The sequence below is a fragment of the Papaver somniferum genome, chromosome 11, assembly GCF_003573695.1.
Source record: "Papaver somniferum cultivar HN1 chromosome 11, ASM357369v1, whole genome shotgun sequence".
NCBI lineage: Eukaryota > Viridiplantae > Streptophyta > Magnoliopsida > Ranunculales > Papaveraceae > Papaver > Papaver somniferum.
The window spans coordinates 47,353,078-47,378,089 of record NC_039368.1 but is presented as its reverse complement, the minus strand read 5'-3'; the positions used below and the strand labels follow the sequence as shown (position 1 = coordinate 47,378,089).

The window sequence follows — 25,012 nt, the reverse complement described above, 5'->3', positions numbered from 1 at the left end:
TTCAGATGAGTTCGGTTACTTGTTCTTCACATAAGGTAACCGAACAAGCCCAAATCTACTCTAAAAATTTACATTTTTTTGAAAATTTGGAGCAATTCAACCAACATTTTCTAAGTTTGAAGCATACCTGGATACCCAAAAACCCTTCCTCGGTTGTGGTTGGTAAAATCCATCGTTTTCATCTTGAGATTGAGTTTGGGGAAGAATACAATCACCATCTAAGAAATAACTCATATCCGGATCATTGTAAAGATTAACAAATACTCTAGGAGAGGAAGGAGATGAAGATTCAGATGAGCTATCATCACTTGGATCATCACTTGAATACCTAACATTAGTGAACTCAAAAAAGTTTTTATTTTTCATGTTTTCCTTCTTCATCTTCTCTAACTTTACTCTCTCAATAATTTAACTTCTTTTAAAAGAAAAACCATCTGATTTTTCAATCTCACTAATTATCTTTAACTTAATCATTACACTAACTATCATTACCCAAAATTAATTAGAAGGGTAATTTAAACATTGATATAAATATCTAGATAAGGGGTGATCTTGATTTACTTCTAATATCTTACCCAAAATAAAATCATGGTCCCAAAAAAAAATCATGGTGCCAAAAAAACCGTTCTATTAGAAAGTCATGGGCCTAACTGTATTGGAAATCGGGCTTTCAAGAATAGAACTGCCTAAAAGACATAATTTGGACACCGACCGATGAACACACCCCTTGCCAGTACAACTCTGTACAAGGTACAACAACTGCACTTTATCAGTTTCCCCCTAATCTCGTGCGGGCCAACTGTGTATGTTTGCAAGCGAGATCGAGAACCACAATTAGTTCAGTAACAACAAAATTTTGGCCACTGCGACGCTTCATACGAGAAAGGAAACCCCACCCAAATATTCGGGGAGGAGACTTGTTCTTTCATTAAACCCCAGAAGCCTCTTCTCTGCTTCTTCCTACCCAAGTTAGGGTTTTTCTACAGGTTCCCCTGTTAATCTTGATTTTCTTCTCTTCTAGTTTGGTTTCCCCCTCTGAACTCCAATGGTACGTTGCAGTGGTACTAGAGCTGTTTACTTGTTAGCTCGAAGGTCTATTACTTCGAAGCTACTTGAAGATTCTCATAGTCTAGTAAGTTGTCTCAATTCTACCTTCAATTGCTTCTATTTGTACTGAAATTTTATTAATTTGATTTTTTTATCATTTCGTTTGTGCTTACAGTTGAACAATTCACTGCGTGGGGGGAGTCGTCGGGGGTTTATATCTGGAATTCAGAATCCTTATAAGATCCATGGATACGTTAATTCCGAAAGTGGGTATTTACTTGTAGTTTTTTTTTCTTTTCCCTGTTCATTTGCTATGTTTGGGTTAATCATGTATCTTTCTTTTTTGTTATTGATTCGTGGGTTTTGAATATAATTTTCAGTAAAACTAGGAAGTGGAGGTTTGAGTGGAGTTTTTAATGAAAATTGGTCTGCAAAGAGATCAATTCATGCAACTGGTATCGATAGTTTCTTCCATTATAACAATAGAAATGCAAATTTTGGATTTGTATTTTTTTCTTTCTTATTTGAGTCTTCTTTTTTCTCTATCTAAATTTCATTTTCTGCTCATTGGCTCTTTTAGCTTCAACGTGTATGTCTTCGAGAAACTACTATGATGTACTGGGAGTGAGCAAGGATTCAAGCGCATCCGACATCAAGAAAGCTTATTATGCTGTAAAGTTTATTTTCATCACCAGGCCTTTTCTTTTTCATACTGTCTCCCTTTTGGCTCACTGCAAAATATCACTATGACTTTTTTATTTTTTAATATCATTCACGCCGATACTTTTCATATTTCGTTTGGGGAACTACAAAGTGCTCGATGCATTACCATCATATTTTATTTAATAGTTTTGATGCTCATGAGGAAGTGCAAGGGCCTAATTGTATACAGTTAAATGTTAATCATGTTCTTATGACTGTTTACGTGTTCTATATTGTTGTCAAGTACTTCTTATGATTCTACAACGTGTAGAAATTTCATGTCATTTTTCACAATTCTGTTGTTATGTGTTCGGATGTTTTTTTAGGTCGCAAAGAAATTGCATCCAGATACAAATAAGGAAGATAAAGATGCTGAAGAAAAGTTTCAAGAAGTTCAAAAAGCCTATGAGGTATTTTTATCACGTGTCCTAATTTTTTGTTTCTTTATGTTAGATGAATAGGCATAGCTTCTTGATTGATGAACTCATATACTCAGAAAATGATAACAAGTTTTGTGTTACATATTTGTAGGTTTTAAAAGATGAAGAAAAGCGATCAGTTTATGACCAGGTGCCACTATTTGCTTCTTTTCATTTCTTTTATTAGGTGTTTACGAATGCTAGTTCTTTTAGTAAAAGTGTTTCTGTCTGTTTTATAATTCACATGGTTAATTGCAAAGCACTTTTGAAGTTTTGTGTATTAGGCAAAATAACTGTTTGCATCATCAGTTGATTATGTTTTAACGGAAGTATGGAAAAAGGTAATTTTCATATTTTTGGGAAATTATCAAAAATAAGTTTCATGAAAGTCAGATTCATTTCGAATGAAATTCTACTTTTCCTCTGATGATGCTGGCAAAGTTGAAAGCCTGCAAGTCTTCCACCGAACACCGGTTATATAATGTTTTATCCCTTGGATTAGTTTCTAAGTAGAAATCTGTTGGAGGGGGATTCATCACACTCTCCTGTAAGAATAGAGATACTTCTGCGCAAGTGTGACCTTAAACTATTACTGCGAGATTGTGATTTCAAGAGACGTCTTCCTTACACATTTTGTTATATTGCTCGTCATATAACAAGTTTGGCTCTTCCAATCAAATTCCGGACACTTCTCCTGCTTCATCATTTATCCAGTCTAGAGATGAGCAAAAAGAACTCATTTGACTATTATTTCCGAAGAGACAATGACTATCCCTAAAATCTACCAAAAGTTAGATAGAACTGATTGTGGATTGTCCATTGGCTCATCTGCCAGTTTCATATTTTGTCTTTTGTTATTTCACGTCTTCATTGCATTTTTGATGTTTTTGACATTGCATTTCTTGTTTGGTGATTATTAGGTTGGTCATGAGGCATTTGAAAATGATGGCGGGCGTAACCCATTTGACTTTAACCCAGATGGCAGAAATCCATTTGACGTAAATATCTATCACATTAATTATTCATTTACCCCCATGATGGGCATTATTAGCAAGAACTTTGATAAGGAGCTTTTATATTTCATCAATTTTGCCAGTTAGATCGATTGGCTTAACATTCAAATTTGTTCGTCGATTTTACCACGACTAACGAGGTTCATATTTTCAGCTGTAATTTTTTTTTTACTTGAGTTCCATATCTAGGGCTTGTTTTAAAAGCTCCTCTGCATTTCATTTACTCAATTCCCACAAGTGTCTCTGCCATTTAGAGAACCTTCCCTTGCAGAGCATCCATGCTATGACATCAACTGCAGTAATACCCTGATTTTCTCAGCCAAATAACTAACCTAAGCACGATATATATCCTGTGTTGATGCCGTAGAAATCAAACTCCCTGTTTGCTGCCTGAGGTGAAAGAAATCCCAACCTGGGCGGTTTTGTGACCTCTGTAGGCCAGGTCATTAATCTACTGTTGATCAGTTATAATAGAAATCCCGGTGATTGTCTATGCACCTTTTTCCGAATGCTTGTCTAAGATTGTCTCTGATCAGTTTAATTGCTCTCAGATTGTAGCCATATTGTTCATCTAATATCTCGACCAGAATCTTGGTCAGACAGTTCAGGGACATCCCAGAATGTTTTGGTTATAGCACTCTGGTTTTGTCCAAGCATATTCACCATCATGAGTTTTCAATTGCTTGTGATATCTGTATCTCTTTTCTTACTTCTTTTGAATGCTAGGATATCCTCAACATCTTCCGGACCAGGCCAGATATTTTTGGGGGAGAAGATGCAAAGGTATCTTATATATTCCTTGCCCCCTTGAAAGCCGTTTTCTTTTTCTTTTTCTTTTTTTTTTAATCATTTCCCTTTTCTATGTGTTTCACAGGTTCCCCTTGAACTATCTTTCATGGAAGCTGTTCAGGGGTGCTCCAAGACCGTTACCTTTAAAACTTCCTTAAAGTGTGAAACTTGTGGTATGCTAATAGTTGTATAATTTAACAGAACTCTGATATTTGAGATGGTTATTTCTTCATCCGCTGAAGCATCGTTAACTTTCATGGAACAATTTTTCGCAGGCGGATCAGGTGTGCCTCCAGGAACCAAGCCAGAAACGTGCAGTCCGTGTAGAGGTTCAGGGATGGTCTGTTTTTCTGTTACCGATAGCTTTCGTCAAACCTCCCTGGAGGTTTTTATTTGATAGATCTTTTTTTTTTGCTACATCTACAGATATATATGCAGCAAGGTTCATTTAGGTTTCAATCTACCTGTGCGCATTGTGGTGGTACTGGAAAATCCGTGAAGGTACGGTTGGCTAATGCTTGCTTACTTTTCAGTCTGTCAATTTGCAACTGCAACAATTAAATTGTTTCATTTTGATTATTATATTAAGTTATTGTGTTGATGTTGCCAATATATATCAACAAAATGGCATTTCATCGACCACTGGAGGATCTTTTTTATTAGTTATTGTGTTCATTGATATTGGCAGCAATATCTTCTGATATATCAGCAGACTGGTATTTGGCTTAAGTTTTCAGAGAATTCATAATGTGGACTTGAGTGAATTGAAAATTTGACGTCCATTTCTGAAGTTAAGTGGGACATGTTCCATCATAGCTTATCTTTAAGAGCACTAAATATATACTACCAGATCTGGCTGATATGCTCTTTTATGTTGTTCGTGACTTATATCTAGGAAATCCTAGAATGAATCATATATTACTAAGTTTCAGTAGTCTTTCAAATTCTTGTGTGGGTCTTGGGTTACAGCGTCTTTTGTACAAATCATCTCTTACATTTAAGTTTTTGTGTGTAGAGCTTGTGCAAGTCATGCAAGGGACAACGTGTTGTGAAAGGTCCAAAAACAGTCAAGATTGATGTTATGGCAGGTATGTGAGTCAAATGGGATGGTGTTTGCTAAATTTTCACTGTGATGCAGATTCAGCCTTATACGCATCACATTTAGTTTCTTCGTTTTAGATTTTTATTGGCCACTTATAATCCGTTCCTTGAATGAATTATCTCTTGTGATATATTCTTTTGATTTACCATGCTGATTTCTTTCCCAAAATAAACCTAATACATTAGTAATAACAGAAAAAACACCTAGCAAAAACTCACCTTTAGTCACTTTATTGGCGCCCCAAATCTTCTCAGAGCGCCCAATTCGAGGAAATTGTAGCAAATAGGGCATCACATTTTCCTGTGGAATTTGAGTGATGTGGGGAGCTCGCCCTATGGATCGAACACCTTAGACGAATGCTTGAGCAAATAAACTATGTGTTTAGTGCAAATTTGCTTTGGCCTAGAACTCACTAAACATCAAGCTCAAATCCTCAATGCAGAGGATGCATATTATGTATCTATTTTCATTTGTTTTTTGTCCCATGCATCTAATACTTAGTTATGCTGTTTATTTGTCTGTAGGAATTGATGATTCGGAAACTTTACAGTACTACAGAAGGGGTGGATCGGATCCCAATGGTCACCGACACGGTGATCTTTATGTTACCGTCAAGGTGACTAATCTAATTTATTCGCCTAACTTTTATTATTCATCTGTTTTATATTGACTTGCTGACGATATAGATTCCTAGGCTGCCAGTATTTCTTTCCTTGGTATTTCATATGGTTTTATTTCTTGTAGGTCCGCAAAGACCCTATTTTCCGAAGAGAAGGCCCAGATATCCATGTTAATGCTAGTTTAAGTATCAATCAAGTAATTGTTTTCTACTTCTCATTTTATTTTTGTCAGTTTCTCTATGTGTTATTAGATTGATTCTTTTCTCCGTATTGATACTGCAATCAAATACTTTTTGAGCAAGACAATTACTTAAAAGCTGTTTGTGACTTACTTTTTTGCAGGCAATTCTTGGTGGGACCATCCAGGTCCCGACTTTGACCAGGGACGTTGTTGTCAAGGTTCGTTTACTTAAATTTGCATGAAATATATTTTCTTGGCTCACTGGAAAGAAAAACCTGTCATTTGCTCAGTTGATGAATACTTGTTAAGTGAACCCTGTTTGTGAAGAAATCTCTCTTACCATTGGCTGTTGTGTGAATTTATTTTGTACACTAAGATGGAAATGATTGATTGGCTTTGTTTTTGTTTTCTGCATCTTAGGTCCATGCTGGCACTCAACCTGGTCAGCAGGTTGTTCTGAGGAAAAAAGGTGCGAGGACTATAATTTATCTAGCATATACATATTCCTTCTATTTTTCATCTTTCCTTGTATTTCCCCCAAATAAACCCATCTTAATTTATTCTTCCAGGTATTAAGAAAAGGAACTCTTCCTCATTTGGAGATCAGTATGTTCACTTTAACGTCAGCATTCCAACGTAAGTGTTATTACTCTCAGGATTCATTAAGCTTATGCTGTACAAAGAAAACCTAATCTTTGCCATCTTTTTGGCATATTAAGCGTATAAAGAAAAGCTAATATCTTGAGAATGGGTTTTCCTGTGCAGGAATTTGACACAAAGACAACGCTCATTGATTGAAGAGTTTGCCAAGGAAGACAATGGAGAAGAAGAAAAGGGTGTCGCACCAGCAGCTGCTGAAGCTTCTGGCTAAAATGGAAAAGAATGAAATCCAGGCTGTTTGATGTGGTGATGTTTTATTCTTATAACAGTCACTAGTCTCAGTTAAGCAATTTTGTTAGGTGGTTTAGGTTATATTTAATGAGGCCTTATATTTATCGGTGGTACTTTCTGAGTTGTGTACGATATGTATAATTAATTACATTTCTTTACCTGAAATAAGAGCAGCAGGACCTAAAACTAAAGATCATATCTAGCATGGAGGACCATATTTGTATATAGATACTGATATTATTAGCCATGGCGTTCTGTTGTTTACTCTACGATGTTAATGTTTTCATTTCTGCTTATATGTGTTTTTGCAATTTGAAGCTTCTTGTTTATGGTTGATGTGTACGGCCATTGTGTGCGTGGTTTATTCTCGTGTCTTGTCAGATTGTATAACAATCTTATCGCTGGTCTGCAACCTTTTACCTTGAACTATTATTCTTTCCAAAATTTGTTCTTAATTAGTTAGGCTGTATTCCAAAAAATATCACTGTACCCGTAAAAGCAAAAGCAAAATAAACAAAGATACGCGGCAATCCGACGTTGGAAGTTTTTAAATTTTGTGTTGTGCGTGCAGAATCTCCTAGCTTACGGAAAACCGGTCCCAACAGATTGGGTTTGGGTCATTAGATCTAGGGAAATTTTTATCGGGAAAATTAGGCTCAGGCCCAACCCATGGATAACTCATAATATGAGACCCTTAATTAAAAAAAGTTTAAATTTAGGTCCCGAGTTTTTAAAAGACCTTGCTACCCTTATGCATATTGTCAAGCCCATAATTAAATAAAATTTAAATTTAGGCCCAAAATTATTAAATCTAGGCCCGAAATTATTAAAATACAGTGCGAAGGTGTAAACAGAAGTTACACATGCATATGGCATGTGTAACCAGAAGTTACACATCCTTATGATATGTGTAATGCAAAGTTACACTTGTATATATATGCAAAAAACTAGACATCAAAAAAAACACAAAAAAAAATACAATTATTACTTTAATATTCATTTACAATAATTTCTTAGCATGTGTAACAAGAAGTTACACACGCATCTGTTTAGTGTAATTGAGAGTTACATATGTGTCTATCTAGTGTAACTGAGAGTTACACATGCATCTGACTTGTGTATTCAGCGTCAACTCCAGTTCCAGCGAGATCATTACCACGTTTAAGCAATTAGCTTTTGTGAAGTTATCTAAAACCTGAAATATAACAACAAGCAATCAGTATTTATACGATTAAAATGAACAGTAGATAAAACAATGTATATTTCAGTTTCACAAGCATCTGACTAGTGTAGCTAGCGGTTACACATGCATCTGAATTTTGTAACTGGGAGTTACACATGCATATAACATGTGTAACTAGGAGATACACATTCATCTGGCTAGTGTAGCTAGCAGTTACACATGCATATGACTAGTGTAACTAGGAGTTACACATGCACATTGGTATGTGTACCCAAAATCAGTATGTGTAAGTAAAAGTTACACATCTAATTAGCATGTGTAACTTGCAGTTACACATGCATCTAAATTATGTAACTAGGAGTTACACATGCATCAGACTTAGATATGTCAACATAAAATCAGCAAATCCATCTCTAAATGAATAACACTAGCAAAAACGAGAGGTGACTATGAAGCAATTACCAGTCATAAAATAATACAGTTAACCTTTCAAGTGAATGAGAAGCTCTTAATTAAGATATCACTGCTTCAGCAGAAAGACGATGTTAGCACTGTATTAACAGAAAGACGTTTTACAGCGCTAGTCTAGATGTACCTAAGCCATTTTCATATTATCGATGACAACGGACATTTTAAGCAACAAAAAGTAAAGCTTCAGATAGTAATTATACTGGCAGAATAATACAAACACCTGAGAACCTTGTGCTAGCACATTAATATCGCAAAAAATGATCACACAACTGATTCAGCAGGGTATAGATATGAACCCAGGAAAACAAAATGCATGTGTAATCAGTAGTTACACATGCATATGTCATATGTAAACAATAGTTACACATGCATATTAGCATAAGTTACACATACAATCATCATGTGTAACTAGAAGTTACACATCTAATTAGCATGTGTAACTATAAGTATAACCTGCATCTAATTAGTCTAATCTGCATCCACTACTACTCTCTACTACTAGGACTTGATGTTCTTTCCTCAATTTCATAAATATAACCACTATAATAGATAGAAGTTTCATAATTAGGTTACATATGCATATCCCATCAAATTAGCATGTGTAACTAGTAGATACACATTCATTTGGCTTGTGTACCTAGAAGTTACATATTTAATTAGCATGTGTAACTACTAGTTACACATCCATAGTCTTCCAATGCTAGTTAAACGTGCAAACTGTCATGTATATGGCTTGTGTGATGTGCAGTTAAACAGATGTATGAGTTAAGTGAAACCATTCCAGACCTATATCCGTATACTACCTTTCAAGAAAAAGAAGTATCTAGTCGTAAGTAATCAAGAAGGCTTACTTGATAACGATGTTCACTTTATCTGTCTAGATGTTGTACATCTTCTTGAAAGCATCCTTGTTTTCTTCTTGTTGTTGTCTTCAATCTTCTTCATTGCGGACTCGGTGGTGAGTGGGTATTTCAGGATCTGGTAATGGTCAAGCTTGTTCCTTGGTAGTGCACTAATACATGGTTACTTGGGATTCCTTGCCTTCTGCAATGTCTTTGGCCTGTGAAATGTGACTGATATGCAGATGTTCTTAGCATTCTTCTTAATAGTTGATGCTCCAGCTTTGACAGCCTTGGAAGCTTTGTTATCCAGCACCTTGGGTCAGCCTTCTTAGTAACTACATGACAAGCAAATGATATCAGTACCATAGCAGCTAGAAAACTTCTCATACAAATGAACAAAACAGGACATCCAAAAATCAAAAACCAATGGACATAGAATAGTCAATTCTATCTCATAACTGAATAAACTAGAGCAAGTATACAAAACTTAATAGTTCGCCCTTACAGAGTTACAGACTCTACAAAAAGAAGGTAAAATTAAAAATGTTACAGTTAGATAGAAGTTTCATATTAGGTTACATATGCATATCCCATCAAATTAACATGTGTAACTATAAGTTACACATCTAATTTGCATGTGTAACTAGTAGATACACATTCATTTAGCTTGTGTACCTAGAAGTTACACATTTGATTAGATGTGTAACTACTAGTTACACATATATAGTCTGCCAATGCTAGTTAATGTGCAAACTGTCATGCATATGGCTTGTCTAATGTGCAGTTAAACAGATGTAATGTGCAGACCTATATCCATATACTACCTTTTGATATACATTCATTCAACGGAAAGCATCGACCCCTTTGATATACATTACAAAATCCATATACTACCTTTATAAGGATGCATAAGTCAACAGTAAAAACCAATCATTGACAGGGATGCTACCGTAGTAAATTTATCAGAAAAAGTTAACCTTGATCACAACAAAAACATAAACATTTAAAAAAGAAGAGAACCTTGTGAAATCAGCTAATTACATGTCACCACTAGCACCAGTAGTAAAAACTTAAAATAGTTCATCCTTTATCTTCTCATCATCTCCTTCAATTCATCAATTCTGAAAAACACCACCACTGACTTCAAAATCCTCTTTCAAACCTGCTCCAATACCACCACCTCTACCACCACATACTCCTCCAGAACCTGCATCTCCACCATCAACACCACCATAGATTCGTTAACCAAACTCAACATGTGTAGTCAAGATAAGCAACATAAAAACACCAACAAGAGTCCACAACTAGCTCCATTAGAATTATGAAAGATCAGCGTTTTTATTAAATGGAGAATTTAACTAGTATTATCAACAAATCGGCAGAAACAAACAACAAACCTAAACATACCTAGATTCAAAACCTGTTGATTCAATAAAAATAATGTTCTTCTCCGATCTGAATAAAGTCAACGAAACAAAAATCAGAACCTTATCAAACTAAGAAAGTAGAACTACTAAATCAGGAAAACCTATTGAATCAAATAGAAAACCTTACCTGAAGTAGCTTCGAAACAACAAATTAGAGTCAATTTTATTTTCGAATCACATAACTAGGAATTTTAATTGAATTAAACATGATTAGAAGGGAGAAACTTATCTTTCTCAGCTTTTTGTTGTTGAATCTTCAGATCTAATAGTTGATGACGAATTTTATTGTCTCTGCATCTCGATTTCGACTTATTCACAAACAAATGATGATCTGGAAACATCATCAGTAGATACAAATACAGAAGTAGAGATCAATGTCATTTTTTCCTCTTCGTCGTACATCGGCAGCCATAGATGACATAGATCGAAAACCACTAAATTCTTTTAGCAGAAGATAGAGTAGAACAAAAATCTCTATACATAATTGATTCTTTCTAAATCACAGATCGATTTGCTTGCAAATTGTTGATGTGAAATCAAATCAGAAGATTAGACCTTGTACAACCGAATAGATAAAATCCTAGAAAATGAATCTATGAGAGCAGCTCTGGTTTAGACGGAGAGAGAAAATGAAATAGAAAATGAAAATATCTTCTGATATTCCTCTTGTATAAATACTAAAGGGTAGTCTTGGTATTATTAAAATTCGTAATAATTAATTATGGGCCAGATCTGAAGAAAAATTGATTTTTTGGGCCTAGTAATATCATTTTCTTAAAATATGGAGTTGACAGTGAATGATCCATATAGTGGGGCTTCTATATGTTTGAACCCATATAGTAGGGGGTTCTAGTATTTTTCACAATTTTTATCCGATCGGTCTGAGTGAGCTCTGAGGATCGGCAATCAACTCGGAAAAATTTTCTTCGCTCTTCTTTGTTTTCAGCGTCAATAAGCATTACTTCAGGTGAAATCTTCAGGTGAATCTGATGATCGGTGTTGTAATTTTTCATCGGTATTATTAGTTTTAGTATTTTCTAGTTTTTAAATAGAGGTTTTACTCTTTCATTACAAATTTTTTGAATCTAGAAATGGATTCATCTGTTGTTGAATTAGAAAAAACTTATGAAGAAGCTCCATCAATTGATTTAGTTTCTGAAACTGAAGATCGTTGTGTTGCTTGGCAATTTTCTCTTATAGGTCGCTTAGATCTGTCTCGTCTTAAATTTGCAGATGCAGTTTTCAACCTTAAAAATCAGTGGCAACTGGTTGGGCAATGTAAAATGATTCCACTGGGAAAGGGATTTTTCACTATTAAACTTGATAATGAGCAAGATCAGGGTATGATTAAAGCTGGTAAATGGGAAGTGTTTGATCAGGTTTTATGGATTGGGAAATGAAGACCAAATTTTCGTCCTGAATATTTTAAAACTTCATCTGCTATGATTTGGGTTCATTTTCCAGGTTTAAGTTTGGAGTATTGGGATGAGAAGACATTGTTTACTATTGGAAGATCTTTGGGTGTGCCAGTTAAGATTGATGAAGCTACACTTAATTATGAGAATGGTTATTAAGTCAATTCTTGCAACATCCTTGTTCTGGTCACCTGGATGCTGCTTACCGCGTTGTTCGTTACCTAAAGGGTACGGTTGCTCACGGCATTTTTCTTTCTGCCACTAGCTCACTTTCTCTTGCTGGTTACACTGATTCGGATTGGGCAGGTTGTCCAATTACTCGTCGCTCTACGGCAGGTTATTTCATCATGTTGGGTACTAGTCCTCTTTCTTGGAAATCCAAGAAACAACCCACTATTTCCCTTTCTTCTGCTGAGGCAGAATATATAGCTCTAGCCAGGGTAACTTCTGAGTTACAATGGTTACATTATTTATTCACTGATCTTCGTGTCAATATTCCGAAGCCAATTCCAGTCTATTGTGACAATCAGGCTGCTATTCACATCTCTGAAAATCCGGTATTTCATGAACGGACTAAACATATTGAAATCGATTGTTATTTTGTTCGCGAAAAAATCATCTCTGGACTTATCAAACCAACTCACATTCCTTCTGCAGCCCAATTAGCCGATCTCTTTACTAAACCGCTTGGTGTGGATCATTTTAGACATCTTGTCAGCAAGTTGGGCGTTCGGCCTCACGATCCTCCCGCTCCAACTTGAGGGGGGGTATTGGACGTGTACACATTGTGTGCCACGGCAGTGGCATCACAACCACCAGAACAAGTCTTCAACTCACAGTCCGAGTCTTATGTTGTTGTTAAAACTTCCCTGTATTCCAGTCAGAGTTTGTTTAGATTAGGAAACATATCTTTTAGATATTCTGTATACATAAATCTCTATATATATCACATGTAAAGAACATAAAAAATATCAATTCAGAATATATTCTTCACAGAGATTTTTGAAACTCAAAAAGTTATTATGCTAGAATGTTGATAAATGTTGATTTTGCAAATAAAACTCCTAGCAAGCTATGGATTAAAACCAAATTTGGGGGATTTATGCAGAATGTTATACTACTCATCAAGCCACCAAAATTTTGTGATAAATGTAAAATAGTGGGTCATCTTCAGCTTGAATGTAGAGCTAAAAAAGGTAGTGAGGAGAATCAGCAAGCTCCAAAAACATATCCAAAACTGACTCCTACTGGAAAAGAAACTAAATCAACTGATGCAAATGGAATGAACTCTCAATCCTCATCACATAGGGTAGGTGGGTTTGATATCTATGACACACCAGTTACTCAAATACTTCGGCATTCTAATTCAGTTATTAATCCACAAGACTCCATTAAAGTTACTCCTGGAATGTTTGGTTCACTACAAAAAGAAGAAGAAAATATTGTTGAAATGAATGGTACTATGGAAGGTTTGATCATACTAAGATTCTGAAAATTGTTACAGAGAACCTGGAGGATAATAGTGTTATCAAACATATAAAGGGATATTTAATGTTTGATACCCAACACATTGATATGGTACCCAACATTTAAAAAATTAAGGATTACTACCTGAGCGGACGTTGACTGTCTACTTTCCGTTTGACTTATCTTAATTTAATTTTCTTTAATTTTTATTTACAAAGATAATTAATTTTATAAATTTACCCCTAAACAAAATGTTATTATCTATTTCTTCCTCCTATCTACAAGTGTTGATGGAGCCGTAGAAGAAGAGATGTGTTTTAATGGCAAAACCACCGCCGCCATCACCACCCGAACTCCGGCCACCGCCTTACCCTTAAAAATCAATTAGAACAAAAAACCACCAATAATTGTACTTCCGTAAACAATGCTGGAAAAACGATTAATAAAAATACTTTTTAAAGATTTTAATTTAGTGTTTCTTTTGTGAATGAAAACTTATTAGTCCCACATAGTGGAGTTTCCACTCTTTAGTTGTTTTTAAGAGACTATATAAGATTTTTAGTCCCACATAGGGGAGGATCTCTTCTTAACTTGAGTTTGTCAATTATATAAACAAATTCACTTCTTTTGTAAATGCATGGAAAAAAGGGTTGCTCTATATTCTAGAGGGACCCCTATATGGTAAAGGGGTTTCTCTATATTTTAGAGAGACCCCCAAGGGGATTCTCTATATTTTAGAGAGACCCCCAAGGGGATTCTCTATATTTTAGAGAGACCCCCAAGGGAAAATATTTTGTATTGCTTTCTTTAGCATTCGCGATTTTCCTTAATGTTTTTTCGGAGTTGCCAAGCTCAAGTTGAGCACCTACTACATATGCTAGTAGTAGGTGTATTAGGATGTTTTATCCTGGAGATATCCGTCCTTTTTTCCAAAGTTTTGCCCTGTTGCTGTTGCGGAGATATGGGGAGCTTGTTCGTTTCGTCAAAGCAATCACTTCCACTATAAAGGAGCTAAGTATCAATAACTTTTTGCTTATTTGATTTTTCTTTGTTTTTGATTATTGCACCCAACAATCTTAAGACATTAGGTATTTGTAATAATCGAAAATGGTTGGTCTTGTGAATCATGGATATTAATTGTGGAGTGAAAAACAAAAAACGAATTTTTGGTCAGCTATAGAGTTTCGAATTTATCTCTCAACATAGAAGGAATTTCGATGACTCCTTTTGACACAACGTAGTAGACATCCTGATAGTTACCCGGTTAAAATTTCAGAATTTTTGGAGTTGTAAAAATATTTTTTTGATATTTTAAAAAACAGAAAAACGTTTCTGAAAAATTCTGACGAGCAGAAATTTGTTGTTAACTAAATTAATTTTTGTGGGGTAACCATGAGTTTTTTGAAACGCTGATTCAAACGAAGTTTTTATATCTAGATGTTATCTTCAAAACTCATATTTTACTTTCTGATTTGGAATTGTGATTTGTGAATAAAGGTGTCATCTCCGAGGGACATGGCTAATAGCCGCATGTGGTTGGAAACAAATCTTCCAAAGATGGCAAAAGTGAGAACATCGAACGCAACACTAAGCGTGATCTTCATAATAAAGGTATGTTTCGTAAACCTGAATCTAGCATTACTTTAATTAAGGGTGATTTTTATGTTTGTAAATTCCTAGCCATATGGCAGTAAATTGTAGACAACGTAAAAACCTTAATAAGTAGTAAGTTAATGCTAATTTAGTTGAAACAAACTAGAACGAGTTCAGTGGCATGATGTCGGAATGTATTTTAATAACAAATGTGAGAGATATTGATGGGTGGACTTTGGAGCCACTAAGCATGTTTGCTGAAACAGAGACATGTTCACCTCCTATTAGAGGATAGGGGATGTCGAGAAACTCTATATGAGTAACTCATCTGCAACAGAGGTTGCATAAAAGGAAAAGGTCGAGCAGAAGCTCATATCTATAATATTCTCACATTGAATGAAGTTTTCATGTTCCGGGCATATGCAAGAATCTTGTATCTTTTTATGTTGTAGATGGTAAAAGATTGAAGATCTTAAGTGAATTTAGAAAACTTGTTGTAACTAAGGGCAGTGATTTTTTAGGCGACGGTTATAAGACTTAGGGTCTTTATAAGCTTAAAAGAAAATCTTGATAAAATGAACATAGTTGATTCTTGTGATTTCTTTTGTGTGACTTTGACATGTAAATTATAAGTCAATGCATAAACTGGATAGCATAGGCTACGTACCCAAATTTAATTTGGATATTGAACACAAAAGTTAAATTCGCGTAGAATCAAAATATGATAGAAAACCTTTTAGCAAAATGTTCATAGAAATTCTAAACCCTTAGAATTAATTCACTCGAACCTAGTTGACATGAATCCGGTTCAAACTAGAGGTGGTAAGAAATGGTTTATTACTTTTATAGACGATTGTATTAGGTATTGTCATATATATTTGCTTAGAGGTAAGGATGATGCCTTAGAAGCCTTTAATATGTATAAAATTGAAGTTGAAAACCAAATGAATACTACCATTAAAACCATTAGGTCTGACCGTGGTGGTGAGTACAAAATTCCGAAAGGATATTTCTGTGTAAAACATGGCATAATACACGAAGTTACCCCTCCTTATTCACCTCAGTCGAGTGGTGTAGCTGAACGTAAGAACCGTACCCTTAAGGAGATGATGAATGCCATGTTAATTAGTTCAGGATTACCTTCGAACTTGTGGGGGGAAGCTGTCCTCTCAGCCTGCTATATCCTGAACAGAGTACCTTTTAAAGGATCAGATAAAACTCCATATGAACTGTGGAAAGGTAGACAACCTTATTATGCATACTTCAAAGTGTGTGGGTGTTTGGCTAAGGTTGCCATCCCTAACCCTAAAATATAGGACCCAAAAATATAGCTTCGTCCATAACATTTACCGAAACCCCACTCTGCTAAGAAGCTTCATTTAGTGAAATGGACTAAGTCCGTCTGAACCAGACTTGGGATCATGCTAGTTTACCTCCAGGGAGTAAGACCATAGGATGTAAATGAGTCTTTAAGAGGATTCGTAAGGTAGATGGAACTGTGGAAAAATTATGAGGCTAGGTTGATATCTAAAGGATATAAACTAAAAGTAGGTGTACATTTCCTTGATTCTAATTCGCCTGTGACAAGAATTACTTCTGTTGAGATGCTAATTGTTATTACTGCCATAAACAACTTAGAGATACATCAGATGGATGTTAATACAAATTTTATAAAGCCGTGAATTAGATAAAGAAATTTACATAGACCAACCTGAGGACTTTGTAGTGAAAGGTTGTGAAGACAAAGATTGCAAGTTGAACAAATCTTTGTATTGTTTTCAAATAAGCACGTAAACAGTGACATGATAATTTGATCATGTGATAATGAGTAGTGGATTTAAGGTAATGAATCTGACAAGTATATTTGCAAGTAACTTGTTAAGGATGCCTATGTGATTGTATGCTTGTATATTGATGATATGCTTATACTTGATATAAACGTAGATATAATTGATTCAACTAAAACATACGCTGAATGAGAACGTTGACTTGAAAGACTTAGACCTTATTGATGTAATCATAAGGATGAGGATTAGAAGATAATCTAACATTTATAGTCTTAGTCATTCTCATTGTATTGAATTTGTGCTTATGAGATACAATCAGTCTGATTGTAAGCATGCCTTACTCCGTACGATTCTTCTTGTAGATTCGAGAAAAATAAGAGTAATGGAATATCTTAACTTGAATACTCAAGAGTTATAGGATGTATGATGAATTTAATGAACTGTAAGAGTCCAGACATTACCTATATTGTGAGTAAGTTAAGTATATATACTTGTAGTCCAGAACAAGAGCATTGGGATGCGCTTAATAGAGTATTATGGTACCTAAAATACTCTATTACCTTTTGTTTTATTTATGAAAGGTATCTTGTTGTCATTGAGGAAATTTGTGATGCAAACTGGATAGTTGACTCAGATGAGTCTAATTCTACGAGTGGATATGTTTTCACTCTAGCAAGAGGGTTTGTTTCTGGAAGTTTTTCAGACAAACATATATTGCTCAATTCATTATGGAATCTGAGAGTATTGCGTTAGATAAAGCACGAGAGGGGGCCGAGTGCCTAAGATGCTTTTTAGAAGACATTCCTCTCTGGCATAGGCCTGTGCCAGCTATATCTATACATTGTGTTATCCAAGCTATAATAGTTAAAGCTAAGTAATAACTAATCTCAATCGGCGTTATTTCCATTGATTGGCTAAAGTCCAAGGAGAAATTCGCGCAACCTTTGACGAAAGGTTTGTACAAAGAGATAGTTAAAAATTCATCGAGGGGGTTGGGGCTTAAGCTCATATATTAAACTTACCATGAAGAATACTCAACCTTGCTGACTAGAGATCCCATGATCAAGGTTTCGAATGAGAAACTAATTTGTGGTGGGTAAAGGTAAACACTATCAGAGATTTTCATTCTCTGTCCCTTCCCTATGGTGTAGACGTGATAGTGTGACTGCATGTGGAGGATGACTTTTTAATAAGTCTTAATGAGTTCTATAGTTTCAATTTAAGATTGAAGTGGGGTGTAGCAGTAAACACTCTTGATGGATATCACCTATCTGAATGGGGAAGTGAGTCGCTTCCTATGAGAATATGAGCTGATTCTCTAGAGCATTCTGAGAAACAGGATAAGTCCAGGGCCAAAACGGACACAACGGCACGAGCTTGGCAGCAACCTTGGAGATATCATGCGTGGTTATTATCGCGGATTACACCAAATACTAGCAGTTCAAGACATCGCGTTCACTGTCTAGCAAGTAGTTCCGATAATCTCTCACTAAGCAAAGGTTCAAGACCTCATGGACACCTCTGCCTATAGTGGTATTCCCTGTTTTTCGTTTTTATCTATTTTTAATTCATTTTGAGAAAATGAGTTTTATGTTGTTTTTATGGTCTTGGTATTACTAGTTCTTAGGACCTAAGGGTCACTAAGGATTCACTAGTTCATGATTTTTCACTTTGGTGAAAGAAACCTTTAGCCTCACTTGTGAGAAACTAAAGATGAAAGCTCTCTATACTATTATGATTTATGCAATCCATAGTATGACCCTGTGATTAACACACTACTGTGTGAAGGAGAGGACGTTGAAATGGCTAGTATGAATTCAACATGCACGATCTGTCTGTCTGTTCAGTCAGTTCGGGTCGTGAGATTGGGTTGTTGATTTACCAAGATCTATCTGTGTTTTTCACGTTTTATTGAGTTTTCATTCATGTGGGGGATTGTTGGAAAAACGATTAATAAAAATACTTTTTAAAGATTTTAATTTAGTGTTTCTTTTGTGAATGAAAACTTATTAGTCCCACATAGTGGAGTTTCCACTCTTTAGTTGTTTTTAAGAGACTATATAAGATTTTTAGTCCCACATAGGGGAGGAGCTCTTCTTAACTTGAGTTTGTCAATCATATAAACAAATTCACTTCTTTTGTATATGCATGGAAAAAAGGGGTTGCTCTATATTCTAGAGGGACCCCTATATGGTAAAGTGGTTTCTCTATATTTTAGAGAGACCCCCAAGGGAAAATATTTTGTATTGCTTTCTTTAGCATTCGCGATTTTCCTTAATGTTTTTTCGGAGTTTCCAAGCTCAAGTTGAGCATCTACTACATATGCTAGTAGTAGGTGTATTAGGATGTTTTATCCTGGAGATATCCGTCCTGTGAGGGCTATATCATCACTCTTGAGTGTAGCCGGACGCTAATGTCTTAAGGACAGCGTGTTGAACACGCGACTCACTCTGTTTTCCAAAGTTTTGCCCTGTTTCTGTTGCGGAGATATGGGGAGCTTGTTCGTTTCGTCAAAGCAATCACTTCCACTATAAAGGAGCTAAGTATCAATAACTTTTTGCTTATTTGATTTTTCTTTGTTTTTGATTATTACACCCAACAAACAATTCAACACTAAACTTATCACCGAACAGCCATTAAGAATACCACCATCCTCATCACAATTTCTGGTTAAAACAAATCCACCTAAAACAAATCCCAAATCCTCATTTCTTTTACTCGAGTTTAAACCATCAATTAAAGTCTTCAAATTAACCAAACCCATCATGCAGTATCAGCCATCTCCTTATCAATTAATTCCCTATTCAAAATCTCAAACACTAATTTTTACTGAGATATTAATTCATCTCCTAAAACTTGGTTCCACTTATAATCTCAATCTAATTCATCCAATCAACAAAAAACCCATTCAGTTAATCGATCAATTTAATGAAAATTCATAAAACATAATCAATCCGAGAAACCTAAATTTTAAACCTCTGATTTACCTCAAAAATTTTAGTGTTGTTGTTTGCTATTTGAATGGATCCCTCATCATCTTTAGTGATGTTGTTTGCTGTTTGAGTGGACCTCGGATATCATTCTTCAGATTTAGACCAACATCCCTTTCTTTCCATTTTCCCTTGTACAAAATGATACATTATGTTTTTAATTTTTCAACTTACTTACGTTTTGGTGGTGGAGTTTTAGAGAAAAGAGGAAAAAGGAGAAGCTCGTTTGGTGGTTACAGAGAGATATAAGTGGTGGTGGCCAGTATGGTGATGTTTGAGGATAAAGAAGATAGAGACAGTGTTTCTCATAGCAATGAATCCGGAGGTAGGAGAAGAATCTCATACGGTTCATTTAGTATCTTTTTTTAGAACCGTCAGATTAAAGGGGTATTTTTGGGTTTTTAGAGATAACTATGTTTTTATTAAAAATAAATATTTTTTAACTTAGTAAATGGTTTGACCTTACGGTCTCTCACAGATCTAGGGACCAACCGATAATTTTTTAAATGTTGGCTACTAAAGCAATGTGTCGTACATTTGCCGGGTACCAAACATTAAATAATGGACAAGATGGATCCGTTTCAGAAGAGAGAGTTCCAAATACTTCATGGTCTAAAGTTATCCAAAAGCTTGTCTCAAGTGCTTTTTCAAGCTCTCCAGTGCAGGAAAAAGTGATTTCAATCCTAAAAAATAATCAATCTCAAGCATCAGTTAATGTTCAAGTTTCGGTAAATGCTAATAATCCAAGCAAGTATAATTTCAGGAAAAATCCAGGAAAAGGAGGTACTAAGGGCCTCCAATCCAAGCAATGAATGTATTATATTGGAACCTAAGGGGCCTAAGGAGAGCTAGGTCCCAGGATAAATTAAGGTCTCTCATTAAGCAATTCAATCCGTCAGTTGTGTGGGTATCTGAACCTAAAGTAAGTTGTAGTTCTTCCTTTTGTAATAAGCTTAATTTACCTGGTATGCAAAGTACGGTTATCCATAACTCAATTTCAAAATAAAAAAGGTAACATCTGGTTATTTTGGAATCAAAATTTATCTGCTTCTTCAGTAATTTCATTATCAAGTCAAATGATCACAGTTGAGATTGGTGGAGTACTTGTCTCTGGTGTTCATGCTCATGTTGGAGTGTCTCAGAGAAGATATTTATTGTCAGAAATGAAACAAACAAGTATGATGAAATGCCTTGGCTAGTTATTGAGGATTTTAATGTTATTACCTCAGTTGAAGAAAAAGAGGGTGGAAAGAGTCCCAATAGAAGATCAATGCTGGATTTTACCTCTTGCTTGGACAAGTGTGAACTGATACAAGCACCAAAGACAGGTTTATCTTTTTCTTGGTCTAATTGTCAGCAAGGTAATAAAAGAATTCTCTATAAATTAGACAGAGCAGTTTTCAATCAATTATGGTTACAAAAATATTCTTCTTGGAGTTATAAAGTATGATTAAGAATAGCTTCAGATCACTCTCCACTTTTGGGAGGCTGTGTTCAAATTCCTAAAACAAAGAATGTACCTATGAAGTTTCAACGGATGTGGTTATCACATCTTAATTTCTTGAAAGTAGTAGAAGAATGTTGGTCTGAAAGTGTTCAAGGTGATCCTGCTTTTGTATTTCAACAAAAAGTGAAAAAACTGAAAAAGATTCTCAAAGATTGGAACTGGAGGGTATTTGGTAATGTGCACACTCAAACCAAAGAAGCTGAAATTAAAGTGCAAGAAGCAATGGTGCAGTCTGATGAAAATCCTTTTGATGAGGCAGTCCTTAACAATTTAGTAAATGCTCAGAATAATCTAAATTCTAAAGAATTACAACTCAGCACTTTTCTTAAGCATAAAGCAAGAATAAAGTGGATAAAAGAAGGTGCAGCTAATACTGGTTTCATGCATACAAATCTCAAAATAAAGCAAGGAAGAAATATTATATCTGAATTAGAAGATAGCAATGGGAATATTATTACTGATCAAGAGAAGATTGCTGATAATTTGGTTCAACATTTTGAAAATAAGTTCAAGCATCAAGAAGTTGAAGTTAGTGAATCCTTATTAGATGTTATTCCTAATTTAGTTACAAATGAGGATCAAGAAATGCTTAACAAAGTCCCAGATGAAGAAGAAATTAAAACAACTATCTTTTGTATGGATCCTAATAGTTCTCCAGGACCTGATGGTGTTGCAGGTTGGTTTTACAAGGCTTGCTGGCACATTATAGGTGATGATATTACTCAATCCATTCAATTATGTTGGAAAAGGAGGTTCATACCAAAAGGACTTAACTCAATTTTTTTGGTTTTACTTCCTGAAGTAGAGGGTGCAAGGAATCCTAATCAGTTTAGACCAATTGGTCTTAGTAATGTTAGCTTCAAGATTTTCACTAAGATAATAGCTACTAGACTGATCACTCTTATGAATAAATAAATTTAACCTTAACAAGCAGCTTATGTGAAAGGAAGGAGTATCCAAGAGCAGATTTTTTTAGCTTCAGAAATGATAGACGAAATAAAAAGGAAGAGAAGATGTGGAAATGTTGGGCTCAAAATTGATATATCTCAGGCATATGATATTGTTAGCTGGAATTTGTTGTTTCAAGTGCTCATGAAGTTTGGTTTTTCTGAAAAATGGTGTGAATGGTTGCATATTCTATTTGAATCAACTAAGATATCTGTCATGGTTAATGGTGGTCCATGTGGATTTTTTTCTCAGTTGGGAGAGGCTTAAGGCAGGGAGATCCACTCTCACCAATATTATTTGTGTTAATGGAGGAAGCTCTTAGCATAAAGTTAACTCAAGTTGTCAAGGGGGACAAGATCAAACCAATGGTTATAAGACAAGGCATACATCCAACACATTTGTTTTTTGCAGATGATGTTCTTATCTTTTGCAATGGAGAAAATAAAAGTCCATGGCTTTTATGGAATTATTAGAGGAGTATCAACACAACTCTGTTCAAGTAGTCAAAAAAAAAAATAAAAGCAAATTATTTGTAGATGGTACTTCAAATCAAAGGAAAAATATGATCAAGGAAATCCTGCAAATGGATCTAAGCAACTTTCCTGATAAGTATCTAGGAAAAATTCTAATAGCAGGAAAAGTTAAGACCAGTACTGTGTGGCCAATGGTGGAGATGATGCAGAAAAAATTAGCTACATGGAAAGGCAGATTATTATCATTTCATGAAAGAGTGGTTTTGGTCAAATTTGTCATATGTAGCATGCCAATGTACAACATGGCAATATACGAATGGCCTTCCTCGGTGATTAAAACTTGTGAAAGAATTATAAGGAAATTCATTTGGTCGAGTGATGGAGAAACTAGGAAATATACTTCCTTTTCTTAGAGAAAAATGTGTACTCCTTATAATGAGGGTGGTATGGGCATTCAAAGATTATAAATTATGAACAAGGCATTTCTTATGAAAATGATGTGAAAAATACAAAAGTCAGCTGAAGATTGGACTCTGTTTTTCAAGGCGAAATATAAAAACAAGTATGTCCAATGGAATACAAATTGGAAGCTTTCTTCAGTTTGGCCAGGGTTGAAATGGGTATGGGAATCTCTTAAGGAAGATATAAGATGGAATATTGGTGATTGAGAAGATATTTCAGTGTGGTTTGATACCTGGCTTGGGGATGGTTCTATAATTGGTCAAGTTGGATTCACTCCTTTTGTTAAGGATAACATAATGTTAAAAGTCTCAAATTTGTTGGTGAATGGTGAGTGGTCTCTGCCTACTGGACTTCAACATCTAATTCAATCTATTGCAATGCTAAATATGGCAGGTGGGAGGGATGAGCTTATATGGATTGGCAATATGCAAGGATCATTCTCAGTTCATGATGTTGTTCAGAAATTAAGGTACAAAGAACCTATAGTACCTTGGTCTAAATATATATGGAATTCCTTCATTCATCCTAGTGTGGCAAGCAATGTATGGAAAATCATTCAAGGAATATATATGGACGATGAAGTTAAGGTTAGAAAATGATATGAAATGGTTTCTAGATGTTGTGTGTGTGAGAAAGATCAAGACAGTATGCATCATCTTTTATGGAAATGTGATTTCAGTGTAGAAATTTGGAAGTGGATATGATCTTTCATTCAACTTGATATGCCTAGAGATTTTAGTGATGTTTGGAGGAAAGCAAAGAATAAAAGTCCTCTGATTCAACAGGTATGGATAACAACAATATGCATTATTCTCAAGGAATTGTGGTTTCAGAAAAATAGAAAGTTTTTTGAAGAAATAAAGCCAAACAATCACAGTTTCAAGAGCAGGGTAATGAAGTTAATAACAGAAGGTGGTTTAAGGATTTCAGGCAATAAATGACCAGAACTGTGACCTACAAATAATTGCAAATTTTAATTTGGGGGGTTAGAAATTCCAGATTTCAAAGTATCAAAGAATGTTATTGGTTTCCTCATGATCTTGATTTCACTATGTTCTGCTGTGATGGATCTTCTTTTGGTAACCCTGGAAATGCAGGTTTTGGAGTGATAGTCGGAGATCATTATTGTCAGGTGCTTGGCACTCTTACAGGGGGATAGGTAATGCTTCAAACTTTATTGCAGAGTTATATGTTGTTATTTGTGCTTTAGAATTGTCAATTGAATAGGGTAAACAGAAAGTGATTATTGTCTCTGACTCAAAGTCAGTGGTGAATGTCTTTGTACTAAAAGTGGTGCCATGGTTCATAAGAGGAAGATGGAAAAATGCTGTGAGGAAACTTGCAATAATCAAATATCATCATTGTTACAGGGAAGTAAACTTCTCTGCAGATGAGATTGCCAAAAAAGGGTGCTTTATTAGCTGCAGGTGAAAGGCACATTTGCATTGGAAGACCTTCTTCTCTTGTTAGAGTTGAAATTCCAGATGTGAAGTACTATAGATTTAGCTAACTCTTTGTAGGCCTTGTAGGCTTGGGAAAGTGTCTCTGTTATGAGTGAAGTTTTGTTGTGGGCCTTGTGAGCATTGGGGAAAATTAGGCGCATGCCCAAAAAAAATAAAAATTCTTACTCAAAGATTGTGATCTAGGGAAGCAGCAGAAGCAAAAAGACAAGCCTGATGAGAA

General features: G+C 35.2%; 1 protein-coding gene across 1 annotated transcript; it reads left to right on the top strand.

Moving 5' to 3' along the window:
• The first annotated feature begins 786 nt into the window (after positions 1-786).
• Positions 787-7,033, top strand: LOC113323104 (chaperone protein dnaJ GFA2, mitochondrial-like). Its single transcript, XM_026571366.1, has 18 exons — positions 787-1,132; positions 1,223-1,313; positions 1,428-1,502; positions 1,628-1,719; positions 2,076-2,159; positions 2,281-2,319; positions 3,089-3,166; positions 3,908-3,964; positions 4,056-4,143; positions 4,246-4,310; positions 4,397-4,471; positions 4,986-5,058; positions 5,597-5,688; positions 5,817-5,888; positions 6,035-6,091; positions 6,294-6,342; positions 6,443-6,509; positions 6,639-7,033. Exons 1-18 carry the CDS (start codon positions 1,046-1,048, stop codon positions 6,742-6,744), a joined length of 1,347 nt encoding a protein of 448 aa, XP_026427151.1. The 5' UTR covers positions 787-1,045; the 3' UTR covers positions 6,745-7,033.
• Positions 7,034-25,012: the final 17,979 nt, after the last annotated feature.

What these genes read in the sequence shown, in the direction of transcription:
- LOC113323104 (XM_026571366.1), top strand. Translation starts at nt 1,046, where the DNA reads ATGGTACGTTGCAGTGGTACTAGAGCTGTTTACTTGTTAGCTCGAAGG. An exon ending in TGGATACGTTAATTCCGAAA is followed by an intron (nt 1,314 to 1,427) that starts GTGGGTATTTAC and finishes TATAATTTTCAG; the next exon opens with TAAAACTAGGAAGTGGAGGT. An exon ending in AGCGATCAGTTTATGACCAG is followed by an intron (nt 2,320 to 3,088) that starts GTGCCACTATTT and finishes GGTGATTATTAG; the next exon opens with GTTGGTCATGAGGCATTTGA.